This window comes from Phaethon aethereus (assembly GCF_964289735.1).
Source record: "Phaethon aethereus genome assembly, chromosome: 28".
Taxonomy (NCBI): Eukaryota; Metazoa; Chordata; class Aves; order Phaethontiformes; family Phaethontidae; genus Phaethon; species Phaethon aethereus.
Window position 1 is genome coordinate 2,340,130 of NC_138604.1, and position 24,855 is coordinate 2,364,984.

A 24,855-nucleotide genomic window follows, 5' to 3' on the forward strand; every position below is an offset into this window, starting at 1 on the left:
CAGCATGTGCTGGTCTGGCGAGGGCATGCTGACTCAGGGAGGCCAGGAGCCGGACAGCCCTGTCGTCACCGGCAGCAGGGAGTGCCGCCTCTGCAGATTGGCCCAGGTGCTGCTGAGCACTGGCGAGGCCGCTATAAATGCTCTGCCTCTGCCAGGTTCTCCCTACCACTGCTCTGGCTGCCTTCTCCTCGGGGAACAGGGTAAGTGTGCGAACGCTTCTCCTGCTGGCCCCCTGCTCCGGCCCCGGCCCCGGCGTCTCGGGCGCTCCCCTCTGCCGCTCGCTTGCAATCTCTGTCCTCTCGCAGAGCACCGTCCCATCCCACGCAAAGATGTCTTGCTACGACCTGTGCCCGCCGAAAACCAGCGTCGCCGTCCCGCAGCCCATCGCCGAGAGCTGCAACGAGCTGTGCGCCCGGCAGTGCCCCGACTCGACGGCCTTCATCCAGCCGCCCCCCGTCGTCGTCACCTTCCCCGGCCCCATCCTCAGCTCCTTCCCCCAGCAAGCCGTGGTGGGCTCCTCCGGAGCACCCGCCTTTGGGGGCTCCCTGGGGCTGGGGGGCCTCTACGGCGCCGGGGCCACGCTGGGCTCGGGGGGCCTCTGCACCTTTGGCAGACCCTACGCTTCTCCCGCCTGCAGCCCTTGCGCCCTGCCCCGCTACAGCAAGAAGCTGTGGGACACCTGCGGGCCCTGCTAGACCCGGCCCAGCCCCAGTGCCTTCATATATGTCAGGAATAGGGGAACTTAGAAGAATCTGATCATCTGAAATGTTGCCACCATTAATATTTTCTATTAAGTTTTCATTCGCTGTTCTGTATCTTTTACTTTCATTCCCATTTCAGAGATCTCTTCCCTGATGTGGATTTTTGTAATTTTTTTTAATGTTACATTTTCAGGTTTCTTTTCCTCTCTAATTACCTCTAGTGTTTTTCTTGAACCTCTTTTAATATATAGTATTTATGTTGTTGTTAGTGATACTTCTTGACCAGTGTATGGGTCGACATTTGTGTCTTGATTTTTTTCATCTTGTGTTTCCTCTTGTGTTCCTGTGTTTTCTTCTGTATACTCTCTCTGTTATATTAACTTGTTTTTCCAAATAAATCATTTATGCATTATATTTATAGCGTTTTTTGAATCTGTTTTTATTTGAAACATTGTTGAGGATTCACCTGATTTTATACCTATTCCTAATACAGTCGATATTCTGCTCCACTTCCATAGTCCATATTCTCTGTTTCATTCCAGTGATGTAGTACATTCTGTCTTGGTATTTATTTTCTACTGTTGATTATTTTGCTTAGTATTTTTAATATGTGGCCAATTTAGTATACATTTAGTGGAGAGAGAAACAGTGTTAAAGACTAAAAATAGCTGTTTCCATCCTCTTCATATTTTCTCTCTTAAGGTTTTTCTTTAACTTCAGTAATTATCTCCTGGACCTTGCTCCTGTAAGGTTTTTTTCTTGTCTCTTCTGATTAGTTGATATTCATTAGCATATGATTATCAATATGTTTTAAAATACATGCTGAATATTCTCTTGTTGTTGTTACTGTTATGGTATAGAACTTTCACTTTCTCTATCTTCCATGAAAATCTATTGTAAATTCTCTCCTATGATACATTTTGTCACACTTCTTTGGTATTAAGATGTACTTTAAGACACTAATATATCTCTAGACCAGTGAAATACTCCTGTTTCTCTTTTAAAACTCAGGAATTACGATTAATTTTGAGAATGTCCCCTTTCAGCTCTCTTCACCACCCACCTTCAACGTCCAGCTTTTCAACTTCACCTTTTCTGGTTGCTTAAATTTCTAGAAGGACACTGGACGGAGCTGGAAGTTCTTATTGCAGTCCATCACAGTGCTGCTACAGACAGCTGTAGGCGCGCTGTGAAAGGAGCGGACTACCCCGGGTGACACAAAAGGGAAAGTGGGGCAGGGACAGAGCTGGCCATTGGGTGACAAGTCACATTATAACAAGAAGACAGCATGCATAAATCGTTAGTCAGTGTTTCTAAGAAGTGGTTTGATATCCTTTGTTCCCGAGTTGCCCAAGAAAATCTGCAATAAGCACTTTTTTCCCATGGGAACCCCCAAAAGACATTTTGTAATTCAGAGAGCATTTAAATCACAATGTTCTTAAATACAAAATAATGCTAGCAAGTGGAGAGAGGAAATAGAGGACTTTGATGTGGAGAGAGTTTGTTGCCCTGAGACAAAGTAATAAGGCACAACTTGCTCTGACTTGCAGACTTTGTGGTAAAATGTAAATCTAGGCAAGGAAGTCACCCCCAAGGTGGGAGATGTGGATTGCAGTAATTCACCTTCTATGCCTTGAGAGTCTTTTTTTTCTTCCCTTGCAATAAACACATGGCAGTTTTTGTTGGGGAAACAATCACTTTAGCCAGCTGTTGTTTCCACCTACCTGCCCAGCCACAACTCCTCCCAAACCTCAAAAATACATGTCAGAGAAAAACCCAAAACCAACCAGAGGTCTAAACACAAGTCCTTTACCATCTGAAGAGAAAAAGAAAATATCAGGGTGAAGCTGTATCACAACAAGAAATATTCCGCTTAGGCGTTGCAGGAATTAAGACCAGATATTTCAGCTTGGGGGAGGCTTCTCAGAGATGACAATGAGAAGGGTCTGTAAAATGCCTTGGATGTGGGTAAAAAAATAAAAGTTGAAATAAAAGATACTGTCTGTCCTCAGAAAAAGTACAGAAAAGGGGTAAATGATCACAAATGCATGTAGAATTTTTTCTGGAATGTATAGTTTGACATAACGACATATTTTCACCTGATGTACAGCAAATGTGACATCTTATACTAATGGAGGATTTGATCAAGAATGTTGAAAGGATTTTTTTTAACGAAAGAAAAGAAGAGCTACATTAATATTGACTCAGGACTTCCAATGCCACAAATCATGATCTAATTAAAGTAATGGCATGCACCACCTTGTTTCCTGTATATTAAAGCAAATGTGATTGTGTAACACTGAAGCATCTAAATCACACATGCATTTTCCTACATTAACACAACACCAAACATTAGCTGGGTTGAACACCAACTAATGAATGTTTGTGAAACCATTACAAAGTATTTTCTTCTCAAGAAGCCCTGGAACATACTTGATAAGAGTTAATGCCCACAACATCTAGCAAAAAACCTTTACCTGCTTTGATTTTTCCTTTAAATTGTACCTGTTTTGGTGGATCATAGGCAGGGGTGGGACTTCATATATTTCTGGATAGTGATTTCTTTAACTTCCTAGCTCAAATCACTGTCAGCAGAACCATGAGACCCTTTAAAGCTGAATTTCAATTTCCACTTAAACTCTTTTAGTGAAACAAAATTATTTTTATGCAGGATTGAGTTGCCACTCAAAAGACTGTTCCTCTCAATGGAAAGCTGTTGGGGAATTGTCATGTTTATTGTATGATCTCAACTGATATTCATGACCACTTGAAATCAATGAGGTCTATTTAAGTTAGGGAAGGAAAAGACAAATTCCTGGGTAGTCCTAGGATAAGCTGCACTCTATCTCCAATTAATTTACGAGATAAATTTAAAAGACTGTTAAGGAAAAATGTACGTCAGCGAAAGATGAGTCTTACAAAATCTCTGAGCAGACAAGCTTTTGACAACTTTGTAAAGGACGAAGTAACATGTGGAGTCAGCTTAATGCACGTGGTAATTCCAGTGTGGTCACTATAATGATAACAGGAATTACACTAGCCAATTAAGACCCAAGATTAAAGAAATCATGATGGTGTAACATGGGGATCACACGGTGTGAGAATTTGGATAAAATCATAACCACAATAAACACAAAGCTTTCATCACTCAAAGCTGTTAAACCATTTCTGCTAGGCAGCAAAATGCAACCCCCAGCATCAAGCACGTTTCAAGTCCTGTAGGAATGCTGAGAAACTCTATAAAAACTCCAGCCTCTCAGTTCTTCCAAACACTTCTTTCATCTTATTCACCTTGCTGAGCTCATTGAGTATGATGTTTTTATTCCTTTCTGTATACTTAGTCGGAACTTGCATCAGAGTAGATGTAGAAGATTCCTACAGGTGTGCTAAGATTTTGAGCAGCATTAGATGTTTTTTGTTTGTAACTGCTCTTAGCAAAAGCAGTGGTAAATGCAGGATTCAGGAAACCGGGTGTGAGAACAGAAAATCTGAGAAACAGATTTGAGTGTTCTAAGCCAGTTAGAAGCTTAAAAGCCACAGATGAAAATACTGTTATATCAGGTAATTATCTTAATATTTTATAAAATTTAAAGTAAATGTATAGGAGGGCTAAATTTCCAGCTGTGGCATTCTGGGACATATAAATATATCTTCCTATCTCAGGTAAAGCCACATCTAACTTGAGTGTGTTTCTCCATTTCAGGGAACTCTGTGGCAGATGATACTAAGGTTCTTATATTGTTCTTCAGGGATTCTGATTGCAGTAAATGTAAGACATGCGAGGCTGGAAGAGAGATCCGACTGTGGGGTTACATCATACCTGGGGTGGACCTTGTACAGTCAGAAAATTTGGAACCAGGTGCTCAACTAGCAGCAGCCGAGATGACCGAGGCTGTACATAAAATATGTACAACAGGAAAACCAAATATATTAATTTAAGACATATAACCATTTTGAAATTTAACTCATAAACCTTCTGTATTTTTCTCAGTCTTTACTGTCCCTACCAACCTCCACCCCTGCAAGATTACCTGACGGCAAGGATCCCCTCCCTCTACCTGCCGGCCAAACAGGCCTCCACAGGCAGCCCAGGGCCTTGCCGGCTCAGGCTCACCTTGGTGTGCGCCAGCACCCCCAGGCCCTTTCCCGACCCGCTGCTCTCCAGCAATGGGCGGCCACTGCCCAGGCGCGGGCTTTAACACCGGCTCTCGTCCGGTCTCCTCTGCGCGGACGCCCGGTCATGCTGCCGTGCTTCTGCGGAGCAGCGGGACCTGGCGGAGCTGGTGCCGCTTCCTGGGCTCAGAAGACCAGGCAAAGGAGCGCTGCCAGAGCCGGTCCGGGCCTCTGCCCTTTCCCCAGCCCCTGCAAGACCCACCGAAGGGCTCTGGCTCCCCTGCCTGCTGCCTGCATTCTCCCTCGCCCAACGCCGCCCAGCCTCAGCTCGCCCGGGCAGCTCAGGACCAGCGTTCGTCCTCTCCCACCGGACGGGCACACGCCCCCGGGGGCTTTCCCGACCTGGGACAAGGAGGCAGGGAGACACGACTTGCACGCAGGAAACCTTTATTGTGCCCAGAGGGCCAGGAGAGATTGTCAGAGAGATGGTGAGCAAGACCCAAGGAGGCTGGCTGCCACGTGTTGGGGGAGGCAGAGGGATCTCCTCCAGAGCCAGAGCATCGCTGCTCGCTCCGGGTGCCCCCTTGGTGGAGCACGCCAGCTCCCGAGGCCTCGGCTCATCGGCCCCGCAGGGCCTTTCGAGGCCACCTGCTGCCCCGTCCGCCAGCTGGGAGGAGAGGGGCGGGGAGGAGAGCAGAGGGCAGGAGAAGAGGGCAGGGAAGGGCCCAGGGCGTGCGGCACTGCCAGCTGCCCCGCTGTTGGCTGGGGCTGGGGATGCTCAGCACTCCTCGGTGCCTCGCGCCGCCCAGCCCAGCCCTACGTGGCTGGTGGTGGCGTTGGTGCTTGGGCTGGGGGCAGCGCCTGGGGCTGGGCCGGGTCTAGCAGGGCCCGCAGGTGTCCCACAGCTTCTTGCTGTAGCGGGGCAGGGCGCAAGGGCTGCAGGCGGGAGAAGCGTAGGGTCTGCCAAAGGTGCAGAGGCCCCCCGAGCCCAGCGTGGCCCCGGCGCCGTAGAGGCCCCCCAGCCCCAGGGAGCCCCCAAAGGCGGGTGCTCCGGAGGAGCCCACCACGGCTTGCTGGGGGAAGGAGCTGAGGATGGGGCCGGGGAAGGTGACGACGACGGGGGGCGGCTGGATGAAGGCCGTCGAGTCGGGGCACTGCCGGGCGCACAGCTCGTTGCAGCTCTCGGCGATGGGCTGCGGGACGGCGACGCTGGTTTTCGGCGGGCACAGGTCGTAGCAAGACATCTTTGCGTGGGATGGGACGGTGCTCTGCGAGAGGACAGAGATTGCAAGCGAGCGGCAGAGGGGAGCGCCCGAGACGCCGGGGCCGGGGCCGGAGCAGGGGGCCAGCAGGAGAAGCGTTCGCACACTTACCCTGTTCCCCGAGGAGAAGGCAGCCAGAGCAGTGGTAGGGAGAACCTGGCAGAGGCAGAGCATTTATAGCGGCCTCGCCAGTGCTCAGCAGCACCTGGGCCAATCTGCAGAGGCGGCACTCCCTGCTGCCGGTGACGACAGGGCTGTCCGGCTCCTGGCCTCCCTGAGTCAGCATGCCCTCGCCAGACCAGCACATGCTGCTTCCGAGGCGTTCCTCCCCTTCCTGCTTGGTGGGCTGGATGAGAGCGGGCCTCTCTCTGCTGGGGGCCCTGCACGGCAGGAGAGGGCCGTGCTTCTGCAGCTCCCTCTTGCCCGCCTTGTCCTCTGTCCCGCCGAGACGTCTCTGCCCTGCGCTCGCAGCCCGGTTCTGCCGGGAGGAGAGCCGGCGCCGAGCGCCAGCGGGGCCAGCCCAGCCGGGGGCTGCTGCGGCTGTGCCTTCAGATCGGGGCTGCCTTTTGCCAGCACGCCAAGGGCAGCCCCTGCCCAGCACCGTCCCCCGGCCGTGGGGCTCCTGGCACACTTGCAAGGGGCCGCTGGGGCCGGCCTGGCGCGAGCCTGTGCCGCATGCGCCCAGCTGGGGGTCCGCGCTCCTGCAGCAGGCACCTCTGGGAAGAGCACGAGGGGTCTTTGTCCCCCAGGCTTGCCGAGGCCGATGGCCGATGCCTGCAGGCGGATGGAGGCCAGCTCCGTTGGGCCGGCGAGTGATGCATGGTGCTGAGCAGGCAGGGCTCGAGAGGAGTGCCTTGGATGTGGCGTTTCATAACCTCGCGCCTCTGTAGATAGTAGCCACACGGGATACGTCATGCGGTCGCCGCAGTGCGGGAGGCCTTTGCAAGGCCACCGCCTTGGCCAGCGCCGCGACCCTGCTCTCCCCTGTGGCTCTGCAAAGAAGGCATGGGGCCACCCCTCGACCAAGCCCTCGGGGAAGAGCTATGGCACGCGGGGCGCTTGCAGTCAGCCTTTGTCACGCTGCGTGCCCTCTTACACACCGAGATAATGAAAAGACAGCGGGGCTAATTGGGCCCATTAGGTGGCAGCTGGCAAGCGACCGAGCAGGGTAATTGCAGGGGCTGATAGAGCGGGTTGGGGCCGGTGAGGAAACGGCGTCAGCAAAACAGCCCCGCGCCACGCCGTGAGGAGGCAGGGGCTCGGCTGCCACGGGCCACGTGTCCCCAGCACAGCCAGCTCCTCCCCGTGCTCGCCGGCCTGGCATAAAAGCGCTGCCCTCGGCGAGCGCTGGCATCCGTCGCTCCTGCCTCGCTCTGCTCAGGAAAAGGGTAGGTGGGTGCCTGCAGGTCTGTGCCTCCCGTGCCAGGGGCCGGCGTGGGGCCTCCCTGGCCAGGAGAGCCCTGCGGGCAGCGGCTGTGCTGGCAGCAGGCTTGGACGGCCAGGGTGGCTGAGCCACGGCGGGAGGAGGAAGGAGCCCCGTGGCCAGGACACACAAAGCCAGGCCCTGCAGAGGCTCTCGGGGAGGCCTTGTGTGCCCTGTGTGTGCGCGCAGCAGGGCGCTGAGGGGGCCTGGCTGGGCAAAGGGCAAGCGGCGGGCAGTGCGGGCAAGGTGCTGGCTCTGGCCCCTCCAGCTCCAGGGCAGCCCTGGCAACAGGGCACTGCTCGGCTGGGGGATCTCCTCCTCCTCGCTCCTCACACCTCTCCTTGGGGCTCTGCGTTTCAGGCTCGGCTCTCTCGCACAAAGATGTCTTGCTACGACCTGTGCCCGCCGAAAACCAGCGTCGCCGTCCCGCAGCCCATCGCCGAGAGCTGCAACGAGCTGTGCGCCCGGCAGTGCCCCGACTCGACGGCCTTCATCCAGCCGCCCCCCGTCGTCGTCACCTTCCCCGGCCCCATCCTCAGCTCCTTCCCCCAGCAAGCCGTGGTGGGCTCCTCTGGAGCACCCGCCTTTGGGGGCTCCCTGGGGCTGGGGGGCCTCTACGGCGCCGGGGCCACGCTGGGCTCGGGGGGCCTCTGCACCTTTGGCAGACCCTACGCTTCTCCCGCCTGCAGCCCTTGCGCCCTGCCCCGCTACAGCAAGAAGCTGTGGGACACCTGCGGGCCCTGCTAGACCCGGCCCAGCCCCAGGCGCTGCCCCCAGCCCAAGCACCAACGCCACCACCAGCCACGTAGGGCTGGGCTGGGCGGCGCGAGGCACCGAGGAGTGCTGAGCATCCCCAGCCCCAGCCAACAGCGGGGCAGCTGGCAGTGCCGCACGCCCTGGGCCCTTCCCTGCCCTCTTCTCCTGCCCTCTGCTCTCCTCCCCGCCCCTCTCCTCCCAGCTGGCGGACGGGCCAGCAGGTGGCCTCAAAAGGCCCTGCGGGGCCGATGAGCCGAGGCCTCGGGAGCTGGCGTGCTCCACCAAGGGGGCACCCGGAGCGAGCAGCGATGCTCTGGCTCTGGAGGAGATCCCTCTGCCTCCCCCAACACGTGGCAGCCAGCCTCCTTGGGTCTTGCTCACCATCTCTCTGACAATCTCTCCTGGCCCTCTGGGCACAATAAAGGTTTCCTGCGTGCAAGTCGTGTCTCCCTGCCTCCTTGTCCCAGGTCGGGAAAGCCCCCGGGGGCGTGTGCCCGTCCGGTGGGAGAGGACGAACACTGGTCCTGAGCTGCCCGGGCGAGCTGAGGCTGGGCGGCGTTGGGCGAGGGAGAATGCAGGCAGCAGGCAGGGGAGCCAGAGCCCTTCGGTGGGTCTTGCAGGGGCTGGGGAAAGGGCAGAGGCCCGGACCGGCTCTGGCAGCGCTCCTTTGCCTGGTCTTCTGAGCCCAGGAAGCGGCACCAGCTCCACCAGGTCTCGTTGGTCATTTGCTTCTAGGCAATAGATTGGGGACCTCCTTCAGCTACCTGTATCACTCCACAGCCTCTCTTGGCTATGAGGTTTCAGCTTTCTCCATGCTCAGCAGCAGGTACTGTAGCCCATACTTCTCACACCAGTACTACTGGTTCCCCCACTACAGCTGTGGGCCATGCTCAAGGGAGCAGGATTATCCCTGGTGAACCTCCTTTTGCTTTAGATTACAGAATCACAGAATCACAGAATCACTAGGTTGGAAAGGACCTTTAAGATCATCAAGTCCAACCATTAATCCAGAACCACCATGTCCCCTAAACCATGTCCTGAAGCGCCACATCCACACGTTTTTTGAACACTTCCAGGGATGGCGACTCCACCACCTCCCTGGGCAGCCTGTTCCAATGCCTGACCACCCTCTCAGTGAAGAAATTTTTCCTAATATCCAATCTAAACCTCCCCTGGCGCAACTTGAGGCCATTTCCTCTTGTCCTATCACTAGTTACTTGGGAGAAGAGACCAACACCCTCATCGCCACAACCCCCTTTCAGGTAGTTGTAGAGAGCGATAAGGTCTCCCCTCAGCCTCCTCTTCTCCAGACTAAACAACCCCAGTTCCCTCAGCCGCTCCTCATATGACATGTGCTCCAGACCCCTCACCAGCTTCGTTGCCCTTCTCTGGACACGCTCCAGCACCTCAACATCCTTCTTGTAGTGAGGGGCCCAAAACTGAACACAGTATTCAAGGTGCGGCCTCACCAGTGCCGAGTACAGGGGCACAATCACTTCCCTGCTCCTGCTGGCCACACTATTCCTGATACAGGCCAGGACGCTGTTGGCCTTCTTGGCCACCTGGGCACACTGCCGGCTCATATTCAGCCGGCTGTCAACCAGCACCCCCAGGTCCCTTTCCGCCGGGCTGCTCTCCAGCCACTCCTCCCCAAGCCTGTAGCATTGCATGGGGTTGTTGTGGCTGAAGTGCAGGACCCTGCACTTGGCCTTATTAAACCTCATACAGTTGGCCTCTGCCCATCGATCCAGCCTGTCCAGATCCCTCTGCAGAGCCCTCCTACCCTCCAGCAGATCAACACTCCCACTCAGCTTGGTGTCATCTGCAAACTTACTGAGGGAGCACTCAATTCCCTCATCCAGATCATCTATAAAGATATTGAACAAGACTGGTCCCAGAACCAAGCCCTGGGGAACACCACTCGTGACCGGCCGCCAGCCGGATTTAACGCCATTCACCACAACTCTCTGGCCTCGGCCATCCAGCCAGTTCCTCACCCAGCGAAGAGTAAACCCGTCTAAGCCTCGAGCCGCCAGTTTCTCCAGGAGAATGCTGTGGGAGACGCTGTCAAAGGCTTTACTAAAGTCCAGGTAGACAACGTCCACAGCCTTTCCCTCATCCACTAGGCGGGTCACCTGGTCATAGAAGGAGATCAGGTTGGTCAAGCAGGACCTGCCTTTCATGAACCCATGCTGGCTGGGCCTGATCCTTTGGCTGTTCTGCAGATGCCCTGTGAGCACTCTCAAAACCAACCGCTCCATAATCTTCCCTGGAACAGAGGTCAGGCTGACAGGCCTGTAGTTCCCAGGATCCTCCTTCCGGCCTTTCTTGTAGACGGGCGTCACATTGGCAAGCCTCCAGTCTTCTGGGACCTCCCCTGTTAACCAGGACTGCTGATAAACGATGGAGAGTGGCTTGGCAAGCTCCTCCGCCAGCTCTCTCAGTACTCTCGGGTGGATCCCATCAGGCCCCATAGACTTGTGGATGTCCAGGTGGCTTAGCATGTCCTTGACTGCTTCCTCCTGGATTATGAGGAGTACATTGTGCTCTCCATCCCCGTCTTCCAGCTCAGGGGGCTGAATATCCTGTGGATACCTGGAGTGGCTATTAAAGACTGAGGCGAAGAAGGCATTAAGTACCTCAGCCTTGTCCTCGTCCTTGGAGACAATGTTCCCCGCCATATCCAGTAGGGGATGGAGATTCTCCTTGCCTCTCTTTTTGTTGTTAATATATTTGTAAAAACATTTTTTATTATCCTTTACGACTGTGGCCAGACTGAGCTCTAGCTGGGCTTTTGCCTTTCTAATTTTGTCCCTGCTTGACCTAACGAGATCTTTGTACTCTTCATGAGTTGCCTGTCCCTTCTTCCAGAGGTGATAAACTCTCCTCTTTTCCCTGAGTCCCAGCAAAATCTCCCTGTTCAGCCAGGCCGGTCGCCTTCCCCGCCAGCTCTTCTTACGGCACATGGGGACCGCCTGCTCCTGCGCCTTTAAGATTTCCTTCTTGAAGACTGTCCAGCCTTCCTGGACCCCTTTGTCCTTCAGGACTGTCTCCCAAGGGACTCTCTCAACCAGTGACCTGAACAGGCCAAAGTCTGCCCTCCGGAAGTCCATGATAGCAGTTTTGCTGAGTCGTCTCCTTACTTCACTCACAATTGAGAATTCTATCATGTCGTGGTCGCTAAGCCCAAGACAGCCTCCGACCACCACATCTCTCACCAGTCCTTCTCTGTTTGTAAACAGCAGGTCCAGCAAGGCACCTCCCCTGGTGGGCTCACTCACCAGCTGCGTCAGGAAGTTATCCTCCACACACTCCAGGAACCTCCTAGACTGTTTCCTCTCTGCCGTGTTATACTTCCAGCAGATGTCCGGTAGGTTGAAGTCCCCCACAAGAACAAGGGCCAGCGAATGCGAGACCTCCGCCAGTCGCTTATAGAATGTCTCATCCGTCTCTTCATCCTGGTTGGGTGGCCTGTAACAGACTCCCAGCAGGATGTCTGCCTCATTGGCCTTCCCCCTCATCCTTACCCACAAGCACTCTACTTGGTCTTCACAATCTTCAATTTCTATGCAATCAAAACACTCCCTAACATACAGAGCCACCCCACCGCCTCTCCTTCCCATTCTATCCCTTCGGAAGAGCTTATAGCCATCCATTGCAGCACTCCAGTCATGAGAAGCATCCCACCATGTTTCTGTGATGGCAACTACGTCATAGCTGTCCCGCTGCACAATGGCTTCCAGCTCCTCCTGTTTGGTGCCCATGCTGCGTGCATTGGTGTAGATGCACCTGAGCCGGGCTATAGATTTCAACTCTGGCACGTTGAACCTACCCCTAGGTTCAACTCTAGTGAGCCCGGTTTTAGCCCCTCCCCCCTCCAATTCTAGTTTAAAGCCCTCTCAATGAGGCCTGCCAGCTCATGAGCAAGAATCCTTTTTCCCCTCGGCGTCAGTTGCACTCCATCATTTGCGAGGAGACCTGGTGCCGTGTAAACCGCCCCGTGGTCAAAAAACCCAAAATTCTGACGCCGGCACCAGCCCCTGAGCCACGTGTTGATCAGGTGTGCTTTCCTGTTCCTTTCAGCGTTCTTCCCCGTCACTGAAGGGATTGACGAAAACACTACCTGTGCTCCCGCTCCATTGACCAGTCGCCCCAGTGCTCTCAAGTCCTTTTTGACTGCCTTCGGGCTTCTTAGCGCAACCTCATCGTTGCCAACCTGCATGACCAACAGCGGGTAGTAATCAGTGGGCCGAACCAGACCAGGGAGTTTTCTGGTGATGTCTTTCACCCAGGCCCCAGGGAGGCAGCAGACTTCCCTGTGAGTTGGGTCTGGTCGACATATTGGGCCCTCTGTACCCCTTAGGAGGGAGTCACCTACAACAATCACCCTCCTCTTTTTCTTAACTAAGGACGTCTTGATGCGTGGGGATGGTTGACATACCCTAGGCACCCCCTCGGATGGACCTTCGTCAGGGTCCTCATGTTCCTGTCCCTCATGTTCCAGAGCCCCATACCTGTTGTGTAAGGGCAGCTGGGACGGTGAGGGAGGCCGGGAGGGAATTCGCCGACCTCTCCGAGGAGGGACCTGCTTCCATTTCCCCTCATCTCTTAGGTCCTCTCCTTCTGCCCGGCAGCAAGAGGACAGGGGATCTCCTGCTGCTTGTGGAGCCTCCACCAGCTGCCCCTGCCTCAGGGCTGCCAGGGAGTGGCTCCACCAATCTATCTCCCTCTCACACTCCCTAATGCTCCTCAGCCTCTCCACTTCCTCTTTCAGCTCTGCCACCAGGCTGAGCAGGTCGCTGACCTGGTCGCACCGCACGCAGGTAGCGTCCCCATCGGTCTCTGGGACAACCGACAGGCTCAGGCACTCTCTGCAGCCGGATACTTGGACAGCCACGTGCCTGAGCGGGAGCTCCGTCTGTGTCGCCACAGTCTTTCTGGCCCCGGTTTTGAGCCGAGTGGCGACCATGGCTGCGCCTCCTCTGGGAGGACGATGGCCACTTGTACTGTACCCCGCCCGCACGCCTCCCCTGCACGCGCGAACTGCCGCGCAAACTGACGCGCTACGCCCTCCTGACGTGCCACGCCCTGTTTGCCCGCCCTGTTCGCCGCGCTCCGGGTCGCTCGCGCTCCCGGGCGCTGCTCTTGTAGGCGAGGGGTTTTGGCCGCCGCCGCCCTGGGCCCCGCCCACGCTGAGTCAGAGCTGCCGCTCGTTAGGAGCCCGCTCCGCCGGCCGGGGGTCGGGGGGGGAAGCTGGGGCACTCTCTCGCTCCCTGTGCTGCCGCCTTCGCGGTTTGGCCGCCTCGGGAAGGCTCCCCCGGCGCGATCCTTCGCTCCGTAGCCCTTCGCCTCGGTGGCTTCGCCGAAATGGCGGGCGCACTGGCTTTTAAACTGCCGCCGCCGCCCTGGGCCCCGCCCACGCTGAGTCAGAGCTGCCGCTCGTTAGGAGCCCGCTCCGCCGGCCGGGGGTCGGGGGGGGAAGCTGGGGCACTCTCTCGCTCCCTGTGCTGCCGCCTTCGCGGTTTGGCCGCCTCGGGAAGGCTCCCCCGGCGCGATCCTTCGCTCCGTAGCCCTTCGCCTCGGTGGCTTCTAACCATCTACACCTTTCCTCACTTGGTTCTCATTTTATGATGATTGAGGATATTTGTCATGGACTAGTTTAAGAAATGTGGGTATTTTTTAGCTATCTCAATGAAGTAAAATGTTTGTGGTATTTTCTTCTACTTTCATTCTTATTTATGTTCTGCTGCATAATAGAATCAGAGTTCTGACTCCCGCCACCCAATTTAAGTGTGCCTTCTGTAACAGTCTTACAGGTTGTGAAGTTCAGCTTTTGGTATCAGGTTTCCATCCTCATCACCAGCAGACAAAAGCAGTTCATAAACCCTGCAGAAATCCTACTCCTACCTTTCATGGGGCTCTGCCGTTGTTCCCTTTACTACTGCTGTTTTATGCTAACATGAACATTTAGAGCTATGAAAAAAATCCCACATTTTCTTCATCATTTAGCTGAGCTCTTCTGTCAAGGAAAGCAGAGTCTGTGAACTCATCTGAGCACAATGCTCAATTCACAGTATACATCCCATCATGACATCCATGAACAATACCTCAGGAAACCACCCCTTCAAAGTAAAGTGTACAAAATATGACAAAGAACTAGAAATTAATTTCACATATCATAGTATTTTCTGCTCAGGAAAGAAACTCCTCTTCACATGGAAATGCTTGTTTGCCCATAATAAGGTATTTTGATTATTTAATTTAGCTGCAGAATTAAGCTGAAAGCAAATCTGTTCATGCAATGTGTTTCAACATGACATGAATACTGAAAACAATTTTCAGGCCATTTTTAGATCACTTTGCATGGACAGAAACCTTCTGGGGACTACCTATTGAATAAAGTCCTGCAAAAAGAAAGATATGTAACAGACACATTAAGAATTGCATAAAGGGCTGAAATAAAGTTCATTTTTTGTCATGACACCTGGAATACTGAGAGAGTCCAGGCACTTGTTCCCTGCACAAGAGTGAAGTTTGCTCCAAGAGGAGGCTGAAGAACAAATGAAAACCAAAGGCTCTTGTGCAACACCACGAGGTTTTAATGTGAAAGACAAGCATAGCAGCCAATTACAGAAAATCAAGGCAATACAAGGGGAAATGTGTGATGCCCATGGCACGCTGTGGTACCAGTGCCCAGCTCAGGGCCCGGGAGACAGCCGAGGTGATGGAGGGATGCAGGGCATCCTGAGGCTTGGCCATGCAACCAGGGCACATGGTGGCACAGGGTAAGTGGGCTGCTGGACACACACAGCCTCCTCCTGTCCCCATGCCAGGGCAGCTGATGCATGCTGCTGGTCCTCGTGGCTCTTACTCCATGTCCCCATGGTCCTCACCTCAGGGCTGTTGGTGGTTCTGGGCATCATCCTGTGGGCTTTAGAAAGCCCCACAGCTCCCACGGGAGGACCTGTCCCACCTCTGGGCACCGGGGAGGTAATACCTCATGCCACAGGAGGAGAAGCCAGAGTTGTAGGACCTCCCGCAATTGCCAAAGCTGCTGGATCCACGTTGGCCCCCATAACCCAGGGAGCCCCCGTAGCCCATGTCATCTCCATAACCTAGGGAACAGCCATACCCAAGCAAGCCCCTGTAGCCTCCATAGCCTCCCAGGCCAAAGGAGCCCCCATAGCCCCGGGAGCCCCCCAGGCCCAGGGAGCTCCCATCGCCAGAGGAGACCCCATCGTCCCGGGAATCCCCATAGCCAGAGGACTCCCCTAAGCCCAGGGAGCTCCCATAGACCCAGGAGCCCCCAGAGCCCAGAGTGCTCCCATAGCCTCCCAAACCGAGGGAGCCCCCACAGCTCACCAAACCCAGGGAGCCCCCATAACCCCGTGAGCTCCCACAGCTCACCAAACCCAGGGAGCCCCCATAACCCTGTGAGTTCCCATAACCCAAGGAGCCCCCATAACCCCCAAAAACAAAGGAGTCCCCATAGCCCCGGCAGCTTCGGGAATTGAAGGAGCTCCCCAACCAGGCAGGGCCTGACCATCCCACAACACTCTCCTGAGGAAGAGAGCTGAGTATGGGGCCCGGGACTGTCACTGCAGCTGGCGGCGGGAAGATCACTGCTCTGGAGTCGGGGCATTGCTGCACACACGGCTCATTGTAGCTCTCAGCAATCGGCTGAGGACAGGTCACCCCGCAGGGTCTGCAGGGCTCACTGTAGCAAGACATCCTTCTTGTGATGGGTGGGAGTCTGCGATGCACAGCAGGAAGGAGATTTAAGGTAAATTAACAGATACCAAAGCTAGGCTGGGAGGAGATGAACCAAGATTATTAAGCAATGACTCTGTGTCTGAATATTAGAAGTTATCCAGGAAACAGATTTATACATACTAACAAATAAGACTCACTAATGTCTCAGCTGAGCCTTTATCCTTACATTCATCTCATCATGATCACCTTTGTAAATATTTTGATGTAAAACAGAAATTCAGTACTGGATAAATCAGATAGACATCTGTCTGTAGCAACTTGGACTGGCAATGATGCTCTCACAGAGTGTAAGAGCCAGTGAAAAAGAAACAAACAGGAGTAGAAGAAAAGGCTTATTGACTATACATATTAATTCAGACTTTATAAAGTGTAAGTCACCCCAAGTATTTCTATAGCTTGGGGATCTACTTCCTATCTTAATGCAGTGACTCCTGATGCTGCATCTGGACAAAGACACATTGTCAGAAGGAAACAAGTCTGTAAAAAAACACATGCAGGTATCATCTCTGTGACAAAAAGCATTGTTAAAGTAAATGCTAATAGTACTAGTAGAGTGAGTGAGTTAAATCCTACTTACCTTGTTCCCTGCAGAAACTGAGGCAAGAGAAGAGGATAAAAGGGCTGCAGATGATACAAGTTTTATATGCTTCTTTAAGCCATCCTTTGTGCCTCTGGTCCTAATTTATTACAAAACAAACGTGATAGTGGGAGTTTTAATTTTGCCACCTCAGCACTGTCCCTCCCAAATGTTAGTGTGGGTGTGATACAACAGCTGATGACAATCAGTTATCTGTGATTGTTATTTTAGGGGATTTTGGGAACTTGCAGCTAAAGACTTGCCATAAAGTCATTGACTGAAAGCCAGAATAAGAGTTGTGTGTCATGTTAGTCCCGTTTTAATGTTCCAGGTAGTACTTACATGGTGTGGAGCCCTTTTTGGTGCTACATGCACAAACCAGGTGAAGGTCATCCAACGTAGCTACAAGTTTGTCTCTGAGAGGACACAAGTTCTCCTTGCAGTTGGCTAGGGATCTACAAATGTTGTTATTCAGCAGAGCAAAGAGCTGACATGATTCAGACTCACTCCTGATGGGATATCACTATTGCTAATAACAGCATGAAGGCACTAAGCCCTATCAAAATTCTTAGCTTGTGCTCTAAGCTTTTCATTTTACCTACAATTAACCCAGGCAGGGAGATCTGTGTCTGATTTACTGCACCTGTCATATGATATAGGGGAATGATACAGTCCCACCATCACCAGAAATATTAACTACAATCCAAGCAGAGCTAGCTACAATCCATTGAAAACTCTCTCAACATCCTTCTCTCAAGTCTTCTGAGACAATTCAGATGACATTAGGTTAACAGAGGAATGGCTGGGCTAAGTGACACCTCCGAAGAGGCAGAAAAGTCCTTATTGATGTAGTCAGAACTGTTGACAGGGTCTCTGTCTAAAGCTAATACCAAACATTTCAAAATTTCATTTGAAATCTCTACTTCTAGAAGTTCAGTTAGAAATACATTTAAAAACATCCCTAATTTTCTTTCCCCCCACCCCTGAAGTACTGACTACTTAAGAAAAAAGTGACAAATTAATAAAATAGTATTAAAACATTTATATTTTAATGGGATAAGTCTGTGGCATCATACAGTCATTTGCAAATCTGTTGTTTTCTGATTTTACAATATTGCAAAAGATAGGATATAAATTACCTCTAAATTGTAAGATAGCTGTGCCTTTGAAGTGTCATCAGGATTTGCTGATAATAATGAGAGGCACCTGGAAGATAATGACTTTAAGCTGCTTCACAAATACTCGTTAATACCTAGTGCTTGCAATTTCTGTTATTATAATATTAAATGAAGAAGGGCAGGATTTAGAAGCTCCCTTGTTATGAAACAGCATCATTAAAAAATATCACAACCAATGTCACTCCTTTTGATTCCCTAACCAAACTGTGATTTATAACTTCAATAATTGCAATGATTTGATTTTCATTCATGATATCAAGTTCTTTATTTTGCTAAGTATTAATACATTTGGGGAGATTATGACAAGTCTGTGCTATGGATTATAGATAGTAGCTTCACCTCCCTTTATTAGCCAGTATTTTGCTAATGTGCCTGAAATGTTTATTGCCTAAAATTCTACGGAGGAAAAAAAAGAGCCCCATTAAAAATTATCTGAATTTTAAGGCTTAACTGGCTACCTGCCCATGTTCTGAAAAACAAGGGATGTCAAACTGATGTCCTAAAATCTCTGGTCTTAGACTTTCCAGATTGTTTGCTCTCACCTTTAAATGTCCCCCTTTCTTATGCATGAAGCTGTACCTAGTGAAGCAGAGCACTTCGTTCACACATCTCTAAATTGGTGCTCTTGCACAAGATCTGTGTGCTGACAGTTGTGTGTTTGTGTATAAGAATGGTACAACACATCAAATACGAATTTTTAGAGTTTGTAAAACCTCCTATCGTTCCTAGGAGGATCTGAAGTGTCACTGCCTCAATGGCATTTCAAAGACAGCATTAAAAGTAACAATGGAATCCACCTTATAATTCGTGAGTAACTAATGGTATTTGTTCTGCAAATACGGACATTAAAAATCCCATGTTTCTAAACCAGATGCAGATGCCTGAAATTCTCCCTCTTTCTATTACCTCTCTCCCTCTTTTTATCCTGTTTGCACATATTTTCATAGTATTCACTATGGCAATGGTGAACGGCCATATTCTTAATGGCATTATTCTTAAAAGACAGATTACTTTAATTGATCCTTACTCACCTACCCTAAAAACCAAAGTTATTATCTTAAAGCTTAAAGTGGAATTAAATAGCAGATGCCTCAACAGTAGTGCTGGGTGTTAGATGTCTGAAAGATCTCATCATTCACCAGACCAATGCCCACAAGTTGGTACTGACATTGTATCACACCTGTTTTTGAAGATGGGGAGTGGCAGTGCAAAGCAAGCAAAATTAAATCCCTCAATGTGGAGGTTGTTTTGTTATTATGTAGGACCTGAGGAACAAGGGGTGTTTCATATCTATAAGCAGTCTGAGAAATGTATAAAAGCTGTCTGCACACCAAGCCTCTCTAACTGCATCTCCTGGCTTATTCTCCTTGGTGAACAGGGTAAGTCCAATTTGGCTCAATCTCTGTCCTCCTCAAGATTTTTGCTGTTGATACTAAACTGTACATGATGCTGTGGATTGGCAGGTTAGAGAACTGTGGGTGTCAGAAGGTGTTATCCTTAAAACAAAAGGGGACGTTTTACTATGGCACTTTGAATAACCATTTCCAAGGCATACCAATTCAGGATCTACATCCATTATATATTTTTTAAAATATCAGCGTGATCATAGTATCCACCACCTTGCACCATAAGGGCAAATATTCTTATTTTGAAGTTGAGTGCTACTAGGAAAGCACTATGAAACTACAGAAATAACTGGCTGTAGCTGATACTTTTTTCTTAAATTGCTGTGAATATGTTACTAAACTGCAGTCTGTTTCAGTTGGTCTTAATAAACTAGATTCATCATGCTACGAGCAAGAGCAGTGATACTCACCATATATGACATTAGATGTCTGCATCTGGGCATGACATCTAGGGGATCTTGACAGTAAACAGAGTCTAGAAGGTAATTTTGATGACCAGATGTAGGTGTTCTTTGCAAGATAATGAATTCTGGGCTGTCACAATTTCTACTGACTATAAAGCAAGCACAGGTATCTAGAGTCAGGTGAAAATTTCTGCATCCAAAACCTCCTTCCTGCTGTGCATTGCAGACTCCCACCCATCACAAGAAGGATGTCTTGCTACAGTGAGCCCTGCAGACCCTGCGGGGTGACCTGTCCTCAGCCGATTGCTGAGAGCTACAATGAGCCGTGTGTGCAGCAATGCCCCGACTCCAGAGCAGTGATCTTCCCCCCGCCAGCTGCGGTGACAGTCCCGGGCCCCATACTCAGCTCTTTTCCTCAGGAGAGTATTGTGGGATCGTCAGGCCCTGCCTGGTTGGGGAGCTCCTTCAATTCCCGAAGCTGCCGGGGCTATAGGGACTCCTTTGTTTTTGGGGGTTATGGGGGCTCCTTGGGTTATGGGAGCTCACGGGGTTATGGGGGCTCCCTGGGTTTGGGAGGCTATAGGAGCTCACGGGGTTATGGGGGCTCCCTCGGTTTGGGAGGCTATGGGAGCACTCTGGGCTCTGGGGGCTCCTGGGTCTATGGGAGCTCCCTGGGCTTGGGGGAGTCCTCTGGCTATGGGGATTCCCGGGACGATGGGGTCTCCTCTGGCGATGGGAGCTCCCTGGGCCTGGGGGGCTCCCGGGGCTATGGGGGCTCCTTTGGCCTGGGAGGCTATGGAGGCTACGGGAGCTCGCTTGGGTATGGCTGTTCCCTAGGTTATGGAGATGACATGGGCTACGGGGGCTCCCTGGGTTATGGGGGCCAACGTGGATCCAGCAGCTTTGGCAGTTGCGGGAGGTCCTACAACTCTGGCTTCTCCTCCTGTGGCATGAGGTATTACCTCCCCGGTGCCCAGAGGTGGGACAGGTCCTCCCGTGGGAGCTGTGGGGCTTTCTAAAGCCCACAGGATGATGCCCAGAACCACCAACAGCCCTGAGGTGAGGACCATAGGGACATGGAGTAAGAGCCACGAGGACCAGCAGCATGCATCAGCTGCCCTGGCATGGGGACAGGAGGAGGCTGTGTGTGTCCAGCAGCCCACTTACCCTGTGCCACCATGTGCCCTGGTTGCATGGCCAAGCCTCAGGATGCCCTGCATCCCTCCATCACCTCGGCTGTCTCCTGGGCCCTGAGCTGGGCACTGGTACCACAGCGTGCCATGGGCATCACACATTTCCCCTTGTATTGCCTTGATTTTCTGTAATTGGCTGCTATGCTTGTCTTTCACATTAAAACCTCGTGGTGTTGCACAAGAGCCTTTGGTTTTCATTTGTTCTTCAGCCTCCTCTTGGAGCAAAACTCCCTGGTTTTCTGAGTTAACTTATCAGACAATCTGCCCTGCTGAATCTCTCTTTAACATGTGGAATGAAAGTTTAATTTGGATCCTAAGGCATCAACAGCATTGTGTTAATGGATGTTTGTTTAGCAATTTCGCAGTTGTTATCTTCCCCAAGGTTCAGAACAGGCAGGGTAATTGTTATTGCTCTGAGGATTTCTGGTGACACCCCAAGGCCCCCAAATCAGCACATAATTTAGCAACCAATTGTCACATAATTGCAGCATTCCTAAAGTAGCAAGTCAACAAAGGAAGAATCATTGATAATTTTTTCTTTAATTTGTTGATTTTTAAACTTTCTTCCTGATATTTACTGCCATTCTTTATTAATGGCAAAATCTTCTTCATAATCTAAAAAGTGAATATGAAAATAATATCAGAGATTCCTGGGATTTTTTTGAGCTCCAAGGAACTGGAATACCAAGAGGTGTAATTATACATTGCCTGTAAGACAGTGTTAGCTTTCCCACCTTCTTCCCCTCATTGATTGTTAGCCAGGAATGATTATTTCATCTCGTACTTAAAGAAGTGTGACTAAGGGAAAATATACCCTATCAAAAAGGGGTATTACTCATTGCTTACACTTATCTATGATTATTACCTCCATACTAAATGGTATGGTATGATTTAAATGAAGATCTGCCTGGTATTGACAATGTATGCACAGGCAAATTTCTCCCAGAGAAGGCTCCAAAGAGAAAGAAAAAGGAAGAACATTGACACATATAATGATGCATCATAAATTTAATAAGTGAAAAGTAGAATTTTAAAAAATATACAGCATAAGAAAGCAGTAGGGTTTAATATGGATAAAACTAATCATCCATTTCAAGGCAATGCTTTACAGCTGGACACCCAACTCCTACATGCAACAATAAAAGTTACATTTTTCACCTCCTTGATAACAGAGGAAGGCATTAAATCAGAAATGCCAAGCTCCTGCAGTCCCATTAGCTTAGGGAAAAGCTGAGGGTGGTCAGCAAGCATATGGCCATGGTCATGAACTCAGTCCTGCATCCGGATCACACTTTTAAGCTTCTGGTTGTTCCTTTGTGGTTTTCCCCCGAGGCTTTATCATGGTCCACACCGGTTGTAACGACGGTAGGACCTCCCATAAAGGCCACCTAGACCTGAATATCCAAGGCTCCCGAGTCCCAAGGAGCTCCCAGAGGAGATAGGGACACCGCCAGTACTGAGAGCATCCCCTACAGCTGCAGACGCTGAGGATCCCACTGTGGTATTTTGTGGGAAGGAGCTGAGGATGGGTCCGGGCAGGGTCACCACCACGGGAGAGGGCTGGATCACGTATGTCGAGTCCTGGCACTGCCTGACACAGGGCTCGTTGCAGCTATTCGCCAGCGGGGTTGGGCCACAGGGGGTGGGAGGACACAGGTCATAGCAGGACATGTTTGCGGGATGGAATGAAGTCTGAAACACAAGGAAGGAAGTAAACACAAGAAAGAAGTTGTAATTATAGTCATGTAATTAAGCTGCTAAGATGATGGAGAGCATAAGAAACTAACTAGGCACTATGTGGAGAAGAGAATAATGTGTTAGTCTTAGGTTGAAAGGAGACTTCAATGAAACCCAAACTCCTCTGTGCTACAGACAACAGCTCAAGGGGTAGCTCTACCTGCTCCTGAGCAGTCTTTGGTAGCTGGTTTCTCACAGCCCTCCTCCAGTTTGTGTGCAGCCCTGCAGTGGGTGGGAAGTGAGGGACAAGGCTTATGATGTCCTGTATGATAAAGGTAGGAGAAACTTCACCCCACAACAGAGGGAAGAAGAAAAAATTCCCCAGCAGGTAGAAGAGAGGAGCATAACTTGATAATGTGACACTCACCCATGAAAGGGAGCTGTCGTCCTCCATACAGATGGGTTTGTCTCTTATACAGCAAAAGAACAAATAATCTGTCTAACTCTTATTTAATCATCTCCTTTTCTTTGTGCTTATTTCCTCTTACATCAGTCTTGTAGAGAAAGCAACTTTCTGTCTGTTTCTGAGGTGGATGGGGTGGGTATGGAAGTTTAGGTGTCCACAATAATTTGATAAGCGAATAGAACAGGCAGAAGCTTTACTATTTATATTTCAGCACAGGTTACTGAGGTGCTGCAATGGAGATTTAGCGCCAGAGTATCAGAGCATTTCAGAAGGAGATGATTCAAATATTTCTGGTCCCAAAGTGTTTAGAAAAGAGAAGGATTATTTTCACAGCATCCTGGTGCAAGAAAGGATATACTTTCAATATTGTTCAGCACACTTTTGAAAATTTGAGCCCACTTACTTATCTATCTACAGAAAAAACTCCAAGAAAGCCAAAATCTTTGTACAGATTCTCCACATCCACTGCTAGTTGCTGAGCAATTCACATGCAGAGATTTTTAACATCTTGGAACTGAATGATCTGGTGACACAAATGAAAAATGAGTCTGAAGTCCTGTGTCCAGCAATTGCCACCCTTCAAAGAACAGCTACCCTTTTTTTAGAGAAAGAGCTACTTGCAAGTCTCACACACACACACTGATAAAGAGCATAAACCTTGGACTGCTATACACAAGACAGCGTAAAAATAAAATACGATGAAGGCAACAATTCAGGACATTGAAGGATAGTAAGCAGATTCAGACTTACCCTTTTCACCAAGGAGAAAAAAGCAGAAATGGATGGCAGCAGCTCTCACTGTGCTGGTTTTTATACTGTGTACTATAGTGCCTGCGGACCTGAGACAGACTTTGTGCATGTAGCTATTTACCAGCCAATTGCTAAAGACTTCTTGCATGCAAAATATTCCCAGCTGATGATTTACTTTTTCCTCACTGTTTGTATTTATTGCCTTTAATTTCCTCACCATAAAGTATGCATTCCACTATAGAGGTTTCTTTTATCTTAAAATCTTATGAGCCCAGTTAATTCCTGGTCAGATCAACTGATTCATCTGAGTTACTAAAGAAATTACTTTGCATCCTAAGGGCAATATATGCAATGTACATCAGTTGACACAGATGAATACATATACTAGGAAAGACGCATGTGAACTCCCCTATGAAATCCCCCCTCCCTCTTCATGGACAGCATAAGTTTTTGACACATCTCACTCTGAAAAATCTAGAAGTTACTAGTTCTGACTCTGAATTGGACTGTAGGTTTGCCAAATTTCTCTCAAACAGCCAGACAAATTCAGAAAATATTATCGTTACAGAAAGCACTTTGCAGAGCTGATTGCACTTTACCACTCTCAAAGGTACTTGTTGGGAAACAGATTATTTGAGGGACCATATTGTTTACATTTTTGACTCAGGAGGATAAAACAGGATAAAAGAGTGTCAGCAGTCTGATCTATTCATTTAATATTAAACTACTACACATCCACGAAGGAATTTGAGACACAGCTCTTGCATATGGGAACAGAGTGTCAAAGTCCTTAATCTAAGGAGTCTGCAGTTTTAGCTTTCTTCCTACATCAAACTCCAGGAAAATAATTCAGGTCAGACTGAGGATGCATGTGAATTTTAGGCTAGTCAGAGACACTGGTACTCAAAGTCTTGCACAAGGTTACCTATGGGGTCATTAAAGTCGCCAAAGAGTTTTACATTTGCCATTAAATTATTATTTTCCCCTGCTGTGTCTTGCACTATTATACAAAATTATACTCCAAATTAATGGTAGCTACGTACAGAAGTTTATAATATTCTTGTTCTTTTTTCCTCTTTTGAAAGCAAATAATGTTGTCTTCATTTTGCATGGTCTTACAGAACATTGCAATGTGCAACAATTCAATTTCTTTTTCAAAGACAATTTCTAGATTAA

The 24,855-nt window shown here is 50.1% G+C and overlaps 5 protein-coding genes across 5 annotated transcripts; 3 read left to right on the forward strand and 2 right to left on the reverse strand.

The window, feature by feature from the left end:
• Positions 1–147: 147 nt before the first annotated feature.
• LOC309414342 (feather keratin 3-like) lies at positions 148–1,230 on the forward strand. Its single transcript, XM_082011651.1, has one exon. The coding sequence runs from the start codon at positions 330–332 to the stop codon at positions 693–695; it is 366 nt and encodes a 121-aa protein (XP_081867777.1). The 5' UTR covers positions 148–329; the 3' UTR covers positions 696–1,230.
• A 3,590-nt stretch (positions 1,231–4,820) lies between these two features.
• Positions 4,821–7,053, reverse strand: LOC309414323 (feather keratin 3-like). Its single transcript, XM_082011632.1, has one exon. It carries the CDS (start codon positions 6,248–6,250, stop codon positions 5,693–5,695), a length of 558 nt encoding a protein of 185 aa, XP_081867758.1. The 5' UTR covers positions 6,251–7,053; the 3' UTR covers positions 4,821–5,692.
• Positions 7,054–7,288: 235 nt separating this feature from the next.
• On the forward strand, positions 7,289–8,456 carry LOC309414346 (feather keratin 3-like). The gene has a single exon (XM_082011655.1). The coding sequence runs from the start codon at positions 7,881–7,883 to the stop codon at positions 8,244–8,246; it is 366 nt and encodes a 121-aa protein (XP_081867781.1). The 5' UTR covers positions 7,289–7,880; the 3' UTR covers positions 8,247–8,456.
• Positions 8,457–15,188: 6,732 nt separating this feature from the next.
• Positions 15,189–15,986, reverse strand: LOC309414322 (uncharacterized protein; the record flags this gene model as incomplete). The annotated part of the gene is made up of 2 exons (XM_082011631.1): positions 15,189–15,455; positions 15,663–15,986. The coding sequence occupies 2 exons, from the start codon at positions 15,984–15,986 to the stop codon at positions 15,189–15,191; spliced, it is 591 nt and encodes a 196-aa protein (XP_081867757.1).
• A 3,855-nt stretch (positions 15,987–19,841) lies between these two features.
• Positions 19,842–20,612, forward strand: LOC309414258 (uncharacterized protein; the record flags this gene model as incomplete). The annotated part of the gene is made up of 1 exon (XM_082011555.1): positions 19,842–20,612. One exon carries the CDS (start codon positions 19,842–19,844, stop codon positions 20,610–20,612), a length of 771 nt encoding a protein of 256 aa, XP_081867681.1.
• Positions 20,613–24,855: the final 4,243 nt, after the last annotated feature.

What these genes read in the sequence shown, in the direction of transcription:
- LOC309414323 (XM_082011632.1), bottom strand. Translation starts at nt 6,250, where the DNA reads ATGCTCTGCCTCTGCCAGGTTCTCCCTACCACTGCTCTGGCTGCCTTC.
- LOC309414342 (XM_082011651.1), top strand. Translation starts at nt 330, where the DNA reads ATGTCTTGCTACGACCTGTGCCCGCCGAAAACCAGCGTCGCCGTCCCG.
- LOC309414346 (XM_082011655.1), top strand. Translation starts at nt 7,881, where the DNA reads ATGTCTTGCTACGACCTGTGCCCGCCGAAAACCAGCGTCGCCGTCCCG.